Genomic DNA, 12,076 nt, shown 5'->3' on the forward strand with positions numbered 1-12,076 from the left:
TAATGGTCTCTAGTTCTCCCTTGGACACAAACTCCTTCCTCCTCCACAAGTCTGAGAGGTAAACCATCCCATGTTCCTCCAATTTATTTATGATTTCGTTCTTTATGCCTAAATCTTGGACCCATTTTGATCTAATCTTAGTATGTGGTGTTAAATGTGGGTCCATGCCTAGTTTCTGCCATACTAATTTCCAGTTTTCCCAGCAGTTTTTGTCAAATAATGAATTCTTATCCCAAAATTTGGGATCTTTGGGTTTGTCAAAGATTAGATTGCTATTTTTATTCACTATCTTGCCCTGTGCACCTAACCTATGCCACTGATCAACTAGTCTATTTCTTAGCCAATACCAAATGGTTTTGGTGACTGTTGCTTTATAATATAGCTTTAAATCAGGTACACTTAGACCACCTTTCTCTGACTTTTTTTTCATTAGTTCCCTTGCAATTCTCGACCTTTTATTCTTCCATATAAATTTTGTTGTTATTTTTTCTAGGTCATTAAAATAGTTTCTTGGGAGTCTGATTGGTATAGCACTAAATAAATAGATTAGTTTGGGGAGTATTGTCATCTTTATTATATTCGCTCGGCCTATCCAAGAACACTGAATGTCTTTCCAATTATTTAAATCTGACTTTATTTTAGTAGCAAGTGTTTTGCAATTTTGCTCATATAATTCCTGACTCTCCTTTGGTAGATATATTCCCAAATATTTTATACTATCGACTGTTATTTTGAATGGAATTTCTCTTTGTATCTCTTGCTGTTGGATTGTGTTGGTAATGTATAAAAATGCTGAGGATTTATGTGGATTTATTTTGTATCCTGCGACTTTGCTAAAATTCTGAATTATTTCTAATAGTTTTTTAGCAGAGTCTTTGGGGTTCTCTAAGTATACCATCATGTCATCTGCGAAAAGTGACAATTTTATTTCTTCATTTCTTACTCTAATTCCTTAGATCTCTTTCTCGGCTCTTATTGCCAAGGCTAGAGTTTCTAGTACTATACTGAATAGTAATGGTGATAGTGGGCAACCTTGTTTCACTCCTGATCTTACAGGGAAAGGTTCTAGTTTATCACCATTACATATGATGTTTACTGAAGGTTTTAAATATATGCTCCTTATTATTTTAAGGAATAGTCCATTTATTCCTATACTCTCAAGCGTTTTTAGTAGGAATGGATGTTGGATTTTATCAAATGCCTTTTCTGCATCTATTGAGATGATCATATGGTTTTTATTAATTTGATTATTAATATGGTCAATTATACTAATAGTTTTCCTAATATTAAACCAGCCCTGCATTCCTGGTATAAATCCCACTTGGTCATAGTGCATTATCCTGGGGATGATTTTCTGAAGTCTATTTGCTAATATCTTATTTAAGATTTTCGCATCAATATTCATTAAGGAAATTGGTCTATAGTTTTCTTTCTCAGTTTTCGATCTACCTGGTTTAGGTATCAGTACCATGTCTGTGTCATAGAAGGAATTTGGTAGGACTCCTTCAATCCCTATTTTTTCAAATAGTTTACATAGCATTGGAGTTAGTTGTTCTTTAAATGTTTGGTAGAATTCACCTGTAAATCCATCTGGTCCTGGGGACTTTTTCTTAGGAAGTTGGTTAATAGCTTGGTCTATTTCTTTTTCTGAGATGGGACTATTTAGACTACTTACTTCTTCCTCTGTTAATCTGGGCAAGCTATATTTTTGAAGGTATTCTTCCATTTCATTTAAGTTATCGAATTTATCGGCATAAAGTTGAGCGAAGTAGCTCCTAACTATTGTTCTAATTTCCTCTTCATTAGTGGTGAGTTCACCCTTTTCATTTTCAAGACTATCAATTTGCTTTTTCTCTTTCCTTTTTTTAATCAGGTTTACTAAGGGTTTGTCTATTTTGTTGGTTTTTTCATAAAACCAACTCTTAGTTTTATTAATTAATTCAATAGTTTTTTTACTTTCAATTTTATTAATCTCACCTTTTATTTTTTGAATTTCAAGTTTTGTGTTTGTCTGGGGGTTTTTAATTTGTTCCTTTTCTAGCAATTTTAGTTGTAAGCCCAATTCGTTGGCCCTCTCTTTCTCTATTTTATGCAGGTAGGCCTGTAGAGATATAAAACTTCCCCTAATTACTGCTTTGGCTGTATCCCACACATTTTGGTATGATGATTCATTATTGTCATTTTCTTGGGTGAAGTTATTAATTATGTCTATGATTTGCTGTTTTACCCAATCATTCTTTAGTATAAGATTATTTAGTTTCCAATTATTTTTTGGTCTATTTTCCCCTGGATTTTTATTAAATGTTATTTTGATTGCATTATGGTCTGAAAAGGATGCATTTACTATTTCTGCCTTACTGCATTTGATTTTGAGGTTTTTATGCCCTAGTATATGATCAGTTTTTGTATAGGTTCCATGAACTGCTGAGAAGAAAGTATATTCCTTTCTGTCTCCATTTAGCTTTCGCCAAAGATCTATCATATCAAACTTTTCTAGTATTCTATTTACCTCTTTGACTTCTTTCTTATTTATTTTGTGGTTTGATTTATCTGATTCTGAGAGTGCAAGGTTGAGATCTCCCACTATTATAGTTTTGCTATCTATTTCCTCTTGCAGCTCTCTTAATTTCTCTTTTAAGAATTTAGATGCGGCACCACTTGGTGCATACATGTTTAATATTGATACTGCTTCACTATTGATTCTTCCCTTTAGCAGGATATAATGCCCTTCCTTATCTCTTTTAATTAGATCAATTTTTGTTTTTGCTTGATCTGAGATGAGGATGGCTACTCCTGCTTTTTTGGTTTTGCCTGAAGCATAATAGATTCTGCTCCACCCTTTTACTTTTAGTTTGAATGTCTCATCCTGTTTCAGGTGTGTTTCCTGTAAACAACATATAGTAGGATTCTGACTTTTAATCCAGTCTGCTAACTGCTTCCTCTTTATGAGGCAGTTTGCCCCATTCACATTTATGGTTAGAAGGACTAATTCTATATTGCTTGCCATCCTATTAACCCCTGCTTATGCTTTTCCCCTTTCCTTCCCTTTTACCCTCCTATCCAGTATTAAACTGGTAAACACCACTTGCTTTTCACAGCCCTCCCTTTTTAGGATCCCTCCCCCACCTTAAAGACCCTCCCCTTATTTTACCTCTTTTCCTCAAAATTACTGTATTCCCTTCCCCTTAGCTTACTCCTTCCCTTTCACTTTTCAATGAAGTGGAAGAAGTTTCACCATAAATCGAATATGTCTATTGATACACGCTATGTTCATCTCCCTCCTTTCTTTCTCTCAGATATAATAGGTTACCTTTGCCTCTTCATGAGATGTAGTACCACCACTTTATACTTTTTTATGATACAATCTCCTTTCCACCTCTAGTTTCTAAGACAAATTGTACATATGTTCTTTACATATTTTTTTGACAGAAGTATAGTTCTCAAGATTTCTTTTTACCTTTTTAGAAATCTCTTGAGTTCTGTATTTGAAGATCAAACCTTTTATGTAGGTCTGGTTTTTTCATCAAAAATAGATGGAATTCATTTATTTCGTTAAATGTCCATCTTCTTCCCTGGAAAACGATGCTCATTCTTGCTGGGTAAGTTATTCTTGGCTGCTTACCAAGTTCCTTAGCCTTTCGGAATATCATGTTCCAGGCCCTGCGTTCTTTTAATGTGGACGCTGCTAGATCCTGGGTTATCCTTATTGTGGATCCTCCATATCTGAATTGTTTTTTTCTAGCAGCTTCCAATATCTTTTCTTTTGTCTGATGGTTCTTGAACTTGGCCACTATATTTCTTGGCGTTTTGATTTTAGGGTCCCTTTCAGTAGGTGATCGATGAATTTTTTTCATTGTCTATTTTACCCTCTGTTTCCAAAACGTCTGGGCAGTTCTCTTTGATAATTTCCTCGAAAATGGTGTCTAAGCTCTTTTTTTCCTCCCATTTTTCAGGGAGTCCGATTATTCTCAAATTGTCTCTCCTGGATCTGTTTTCCAGGTCTGTTGTCTTTCTGGTAAGGTACTTGACAGTCTTTTCAATTGTTTCATTTCTCTGGTTTTGCTTGACTCCCTCTTGGTTTCTCCTTGAGTCATTCATTTCTACTTGTTCCAGTCTAATTTTCAATGATGTATTTTCTTCACTCACTTTTTTTATATCTCTTTGTAATTGTTCAATTGAGTTTTTATCTTCTATGGAATTTTTTTTCCATTTTATCCATTTTATTTTTTAGAGAGCTGATTTCTTTTTCCAGCTCACTAATCCTGTTTTCCTTGGAGTTGTTTACCTTTTCCAGCTCACTAATCTTGTTTTCCTTGGAGTTGTTTACCTTTTCCAGCTCACTAATCTTGTTTCTCAATGATTTGATTTCTTTATTCACTCTGTCTTTGAATGCATGGGATAACTTCTCCAGGCTCTCTTGCCAAGCTTCCCTTTCCTTTTCCCATTTCTCTTCCAGATCTCTTGTGAGAGCCTTTTTGATTTCCTCTATGAGGTTCTTTTGTATTGAGGAGCAGCTTATATCCCTCCCAGGGGATACATCTGGGGACAGTCTATTCCTAGTCTCCTCAGCATTTGAAGTCTGCTCCCTCTCCACACAGAAGCTGTCAATTGTTAGAGCCCTTTTGAATTTTTTGTTCATTTTTTCAGAGTAGGAATCAAAGAAAACAAACTGACAAGAGAAACAATTGGTCTGTTTTGCGGGGGATGGGGCTGGATGTTATTAAGGGGCTTCCTCTACAGACTGGGGGTAGGGCAGCAGAGAGCCACTAACAGAACAGCAATGACTGTACTGAGTCTGTGCTCTGAGGCTCTGAGAACTCACCGAGTCAGTCCAGGTGGGGGTTGGGGGTGGCCGGGCTCTGAGAGATGCTGGCTTTCTGGGGTTTTAATCTTCACCTCCGGTGTTTACACCCTCTCCACCGCTCCTGGCTTGCTGCCAAGACAGAGCATCCACACTGGGGCAAAAGCCCTTTCACAGAAACGGCAGCGATCACACCCCTCCCCCTCCGGTCTGAGCTGTGTGAGCTGCCTGTCTTGCTCTGGCTGTCTGCCCTCAGTCTGCGCCCAGTCTGATTGGCCCTCCCCCAAGCAAACACAGACCTTTTCTGGCGACTTTCAAGGATATCTTCTCTTGGTGATTATTTGTGGATTTCTTTCTGGGTCAAGCATTAAGTCAGAGGTTTGTCATGAAGTAAGTTCTGAGAGAAAACGAGGAGCTCAAGCAGCTATCTGCCTCCACGCCACCATCTTGGCCGGAAGTCCCAGTCACACAATTTCATATCACAGAGTTATTAGCAACACAACCATTTTTATTGTACCCCAAATTCACAAAGAAAAGCTGTATGATACAGAATAATATTATCCTTGAGATTATTTGAAAAGAACAAACTAATATGGGTTTTGGAAGCATATTTTATACATCTTCCTCAGAAACCTAACATTGAAATTACTGAGAAGGTTACACATAAATGTCTGTAAACCAACTCCTAATATGTAATGACATACAAGGTATTGTACTAGCTTCTCTTGTTATTGGAAATTAATATCCATTTTAAACAATAGATGGGAATGTTTTTTTTCTTCAAGGAGATTACAGCAAAAAAAATATGAGAATTTTGAATCTATAAGGGTAATGCCAACTGGCTAATTTTCCAAATCAATTTTATATTCCTTTTTTTTTTTTTTTTTTTTAGCGAGGAAGAAAACATACTTCATAAAAAGGTGGGCGGCAGGTGATTCCAATCAGCTTGGTATTGATGCTGATTTCATTTGGATCTCCAACTAATTTGAGAGTGAATTTCTGTAGAATTGTCGCAAAGAACAAAAACAACTCCATTCTTGCCAGGCCCTCTCCAAGACAAGACCTTTTTCCTGAAAAGAAATAAAATTATACATAGAAACCTTCACAAGATATCATAGTGTCAGCCAAAGTGAAACAGACTCATTGGACCTAGACATTTGGGAATGGAAAGTAAAAGAGAAGGATGCAGATATGCAGAAATGGTGAAATCTATGATTGTGACATATATTTCAATCATTAACTGTCACTAGGGGCAGAAAGGAATTCCCTCTTCACACCATTCTTCCCACGGTGAGCCTTTGTGGAGAAGATCATGCAATGGAGTAATAATTCCATAAAGAAGGAGATAGAAGAGCAGCCAAGAGATTCAGCTCATCTGGTGAGAACTGGCAGAAGAAGCCAGGGCATGGGAAGACTAGAAAACAAAGTGTGTCCCATGCCATTGTGGGCTGTCCTCAGAAAGAGCACTGGGAGGAAGCACAATCAGAAGAGGATTAGAGAGGGAACAGGATTCTCTTATTAGAGTGAGAGGTGCAGATGAAAAGGGTTTCTTTTTACCAATGGAAAAAGCCATGAAGTAGTCACTTTTTTTGAATTTCCCATTCTTATCCAGGAAGTGTTGGGGGTCAAACCGTTCAGGATTGGGAAACTCTTTGCTGTCAAACAAGATTGGGAAGAGAAGTGGGAAGATTGTTGTGCCCTAAAGGGAAGAAATTTGAGTCAATTATAATCATGAATACTCTTGCTATGTCTCTAGTACAAAATGCACACTTCTTTTGTATGGTGGCCATTGGGATATCTAGCTATTGGGAATTTGCACAGGATCCATTCTAGCTTTTCACATTGGTATCTGCATTATTGTCCCCATCACACCTTCTTTCTGGTTCTAGTTTAAACTGGTCCAACTGCTATTTCCCACCCACAATGCTCCCTCTCTGCTCTTCATGCCTTTATAATAGTTATGACCCATTGCTAGAAGGCACACCTTGCTCACTTCATCCTTTTAGATTCCCTAGTTTTCTTCACAGATTGACTTTGTGTACCACCAAGGAAGCTTTGATGAAGACTAAAACTCTTTGTGCTCCCTCTCCTCTCATTACCATGATCTATGCACTGTCTGTTCACCTAATGCCTGTGGGGAACTCTGGGGAAAATAAAAGAAATGCCAGTGTCCCTGGCAATGATTAAAGAAAGTAGGAACAAACAAGACTTTCTGCCGAGGGGTTTCTTCAACAGAAAGTCACTCTATCAATCAAGTCACAACTTGGATCTGAAGAAGAGAATTGATCCTTTGACTGGAAATTTCTGCGCTAAATTGTGCTTTCTCCAAGAGAAGTCAAGGTCCTCAATATTCAAACACCCTTCAATTCTTGTCTGGTGTCAGCAGACTGTGGCCCAGCAATCCTTACACAGGAGATTCTTCCTGAAACCTGAGGATTTCGAACTCAACAATGCACTCAGTGGGGTATATTAAATGTGAAAGTAGCTGGAATGCTCCCTTCTTTCTTTGAGGGAGAATAATTCTTCTGATCCTATGGTAGGAAAGCTCAATTTAATTCCAGTTCACCCAATCAATGTTTTTAGTAACCCTGAAAAGCAGCATTTTGGAATTTAGATCTAGGATTTAATCTTTACTCCGATATTTTAAAATGACCATAGGCAATTCATCTGACTCGAAACTGAGTGTGCCCACCTGCACAATGGAACAGATAATAACATTTCCCCAATCCACTTCACTGTCTAGTCAGAAGAAATGAAAAAAATGGAAATCATTTTGAGCAATCTTTCCATTATTTTCCCTGTGCATTTGCTTTCTGTGCTGTAGTAGTGATTGAGAAGCAGGAAGAAAGAAGATATCAAATACCTTTTTCTCATTCTTCATTCAGCACTGCATCTAAGTTAGCTATATGTAACAGAAGACTTCCTATGTGATCATGACAATGGGACTTGATTTTCTCATGTTTAAAATGAGATCACTGAATCAGATTATTTTTGAGATGTCTTCCAACACTAGATCCATTCTCCCATGATTACTGACCTTGGGGAGGAAATATTGTTGTAAGTGGATGTCCCGAGTCACTGCATGGGCCAGGTTGAGAGGTGCAATGTTAGCAAATCTTTGCACTTCGTGTATTACAGCATCCAAATAGGGCATAGCTAGTCTGTCCTTTATGGATGGAGCTCGATTATGTCCAATCACACGATCAATTTCCTCATGAATTTTTGCTGCAGGAAAAAACACAGGAATAATCACTGGACTCCCAGATCTTCTCAGAATGTCCAACAGAGCTTGTGTGGAGTGTCTGCCTGATCATATGATCTGCAATGATTCTCAGAGGGGCTCAGGGTTCTGTTTCTCCTCAGGCTTTAGCAGCAGCAATGGGATAATCCTCTGTGCCTCAGTGCATAGGAATCAGGAAGAACTATGTTTGTATTCATTTTTATACATCATCTGTGTCAATTCAGCAAAGTCATCAAGCTTTTCTAATCATGAATTTATGTAAAGGGCTAGAATTTAGCAATGCACTTGGATAATGAAGCACAACTAATTGCCAATTGGACAGTTCCCTATTAACTTGTTTGATGGTTGACCCTTCCCAGCTGGTCTGTGCTGACTTGATTGGTGGAACAAAGAGGGGGAAGTGACGTGTGTGAGAGGAATAGGAGGAGGAAGAGGAATTGAGACGCTGATGCTGAATCAGTCTCTTCTGGTGTTTGAGGAAGGAAGGTGTGTGTGAGATTGCTAGGCCTAAGCCCCTGACCTTGACAGTAAAAGATCAAGAATAAAGATGTTAAGTGATCCTGATTCCAGCTGATTTCTGAGAAGACAGAGTTCCAGCAAATTTCCTCAGCTGAATAATGGGGGTTATAAATTATGTGTTTACCAAGATTCCTTTTATCTCAAATTCTATCATGTTATGATTTGTGCAATGGAGATAATGGCTGCATCTCCCTTAGAGGACATCAGATGAAATAATATGTCAAGTGACTTACAAACCTTACATCCTTTATATTAATGCCATTTAATATGCTCAATGAAACTAGATGTCTACATTTGAATTTGATCGTTTTGGAGATGACATTTTCATTTCAATTTAACCCATTCACCATATATGTATATGTATATACATATACATATATGGTGAATGGGTTAAATTGAATATACATATATATATATATATATGTAATTTTCCGTTCCTAACTCAACATGTAAGTTTCTGAGACACAGAATTTCAGCATTTGAAGTGGCTCATTTTCCCTATGGCCAATCATGCCTGTTATGCTGTTATCTATCTATAGATACTGATAATTGCATTTTTAAAAGAAATTGGGATTAAATGATGTACATAGGGACATACAACTTGTAAGTAAGTGTTAAGTGTCAGAGTCTGGATTTGAACTCAGGTCCTCCTGACTCCAGAGCCAGTGTCCTATTAATTGCACCATCTAATTCCCCAATAATCCTGTTTCTAATGGAATGAACAAAGGATCATTGAAGTTTTGCCTGAGAACCTCCTGTAAAGGAGAATTCATTACCTCCAGGGCAGCTAAACCAACTACATGGGCTTTGGGAAAACTTTCATAGTTAGCACGCCTTTCCCTAAATGAAGTTTCCATTTGTCAGTTTGTAACTTCTCTCCCTGGTACCCAGTTCTGCTCCCACAGATCCAGCGCTGGTAGAATATAAGTCATTTGAGGAAAGGAGGTCTTTTATTTTATTCTTTTTGTCTTAAGCATAGAGCCAAAGTGCACACTAGGAACTTTATAATTGTGAATTGAATTCCCTATGACACAACTTCCTATATTTAAATAACTAAGTCTTGCATAAGTGTTCTATGCTACTGTTTGACCTGTTGGTGCTCTGTGTGGAAGTCATAGAAACACAAAAAGTAAGAAAACGGGGCTAGCCCCTGAGCAAGGTACAGGGCTGGGAAAGTCAGCCTGGTCTATAAGCCTGGCAATTCTTGTACTTACCTTGGGCGTCAGGATGCTTCAGAATCAGCAGCAGGCCATATCTTACAGTGCTGCTGGTTGTCTCTGTTCCAGCAATAAATAAATTTATTCCAGTCATTAGTAGATTCTCTAAGTCAAATTCGGAGTGGGGATTATCTTTTTCCTAGAATGGAGGAACAAATTGATGAAATGAATGAGAAATTGCAGGAAAAGTCCTTAGCAAACATAAGAAATATGTGCCAAGTGCAAGAGACTATAACCTTCTTAATGCCCCTATGCTTCCACTGCCCAACCATAGACCTGTCCTTCCCAGGAAACCTTTTTCCCCTCAAATAATATGGCATATGGATAGAGCAAGAGCCTTTAAATCAGGATGAACTGGATCTAAATTTAGCCTCAGTTAAGGTGCAAGTATACAGCCATGGGAAGTCACTTAATTACTTATATGTAACAAGAAAGAGCTGGATCCTTTTCAGTTCTCTAATATCAATGATGTATAAGGTGTGGAAACAGCCTAATCAAGTAATTCATGCAAAATTGTAATGACCTGGTAAGTGACCCCTGATGCTGATATTTTCACTCACAAACAGGACAACATCTCAATAAAACAAGAAGCAACAGAAAATTTTCAGATTATCAAAGGGTGAAATTGAGAGAAAATATTTGTGGAAGGGAATACAGAATTTCAACTAATTGTGTAGTATAAAGTAAATATATTAATAAGGAAGATTAAGCAATGCAATCTTATGTTTTCATATCAATTCACTATTTAAAAAACCCATTGGCTCTGAGTCACTGAAAGAAAGGTAAAAAATATAGAAGCAGAAAGAATAAAGTAACATTATATCTAGGTAGGGAGCTAAAGGAGTCTTGTTATCAAGCTTGGAATAAAGTTTCTAGTGAACATTTTAATAAAATATATTTAATCTTGTGCTGTTTAACATGTTTGTCCATATATTACATCCCTGAATAGGCAAATATGTAAGATATCTCCATTATATATGAGGCAGAGTGTTAGGTAGTAGTGACATAAAGGCAAAGGACAAAAATAAGACAGAATTTACATCCTGCTGGAGACCTAGAACATATTCAGAGATAAGTATGTGTGCCATGTATACAAAATAAATACACAGATATTTCTGGGTGGGACAGAAACAGTGGGAGGAATAAGGGAAGGCTCCTTGAAGGAGTTAGCAGGTGAGTGTTGAAGAATATTATGGCTACTAAGTGTTGAGAAAAGAGAATGAAAGAATTCCAGGCATGGAAACCACACTGCATAAAGGCAAAGAGGGAAAAATGGAATACATTTATTGGAACCAGCAAGCAGGCCAGTTTGGCTGAAACATAGAGGCTCTAAAGGGGGAAATGCATCACCAGTCTAGAAAGAAAGGCTGCAGTTACAGAGTGAAAGGTGTTAAAAGCCAAACAGATGTATGTGCATTGTATCTGAAAGCCCTAAAGCTACTTGCTCATGAGAAGGATTCAATGATTTGCATGCTTTGTGCAGGTTAAATTCGAAGATTTGTGAAAAATGGACTGAGAGTCTTGATGCTTGGAGAACTGTTAAGAGGGAGTTATTTTCTGTGTGAGAGATGATGCTGAGCTGAAATAAGATGGCTGTGCTATGAACAGAGGGCAGAATACAGTTAATGATTGCTGCCATGACTGGGATGTTGGGGAGAGAAGGGCAGAAGACATTTACTTTCTACTCCTCTCTACTACACTCCCCTTCCCCAATGACATGAGTTATTGGACAGCTCAGATCCAGGGGGGAAAAGCATTGCTTGCTCAACACTCCCCCAATGATCGTTCCTTCTAAGGAAATTTAGTCTATTGAGTGAGACTAGGAAGGAATGAAGGAAATAAGCATTTATCAGGCATATGCTATGTGCCATATCCTATAAAATATATCATTTGATCTTTACAATGGCACTGGGAATTAGAGGGTATTATTATTTTCATTATAGAGTTTAAGGAATTAAGGCAGACAGATATGAAGTGACTTAGGATTACGCTGCTATAAAGTGTCTTATTCCATATTTGAACATAAATATTTCTGATTTCAGGCTCAATACTCTATCCACGCATCCCCAGCTCCCTCTATCAGTCTGAGTGGAACTATGTACAATGGGAATATAGTTTGAGGATTAAATGCAATGTTGGACTGATATCTTGGAACAATCTGAGTAAAATTTTATTATCAGGGGAAAGAATAGGATACTATAATTGCTTTATTTGTTTTCTGAATTTATTTGTACATTTTTGGAGGCTTTTGTATCTTTTTCATTTTTCTGTGGAGCATGCTAAAGCTCATCCTATTCC

The 12,076-nt window shown here is 37.5% G+C and overlaps 1 protein-coding gene across 2 annotated transcripts in view; it reads right to left on the reverse strand.

Annotated features, from left to right (window-relative positions):
- Window positions 1-5,291: 5,291 nt before the first annotated feature.
- LOC141558748 (cytochrome P450 2C23-like) overlaps window positions 5,292-12,076 on the reverse strand; it is a 24,114-nt gene continuing 17,329 nt past the window's right edge. For both annotated transcript variants that reach the window (XM_074296423.1, XM_074296422.1), the window contains 4 exons: window positions 9,776-9,917; window positions 7,839-8,026; window positions 6,359-6,500; window positions 5,292-5,871 (listed from right to left, as the gene is read on the reverse strand). In XM_074296423.1, coding sequence (XP_074152524.1) covers window positions 5,690-5,871; window positions 6,359-6,500; window positions 7,839-8,026; window positions 9,776-9,917 — 654 coding nt within the window. In that variant the 3' untranslated portion in view covers window positions 5,292-5,689. The remainder of the gene's footprint in view (window positions 5,872-6,358; window positions 6,501-7,838; window positions 8,027-9,775; window positions 9,918-12,076) is intronic.

The sequence above is a fragment of the Sminthopsis crassicaudata genome, chromosome 2 (assembly GCF_048593235.1).
Source record: "Sminthopsis crassicaudata isolate SCR6 chromosome 2, ASM4859323v1, whole genome shotgun sequence".
Classification (NCBI taxonomy): domain Eukaryota; kingdom Metazoa; phylum Chordata; class Mammalia; order Dasyuromorphia; family Dasyuridae; genus Sminthopsis; species Sminthopsis crassicaudata.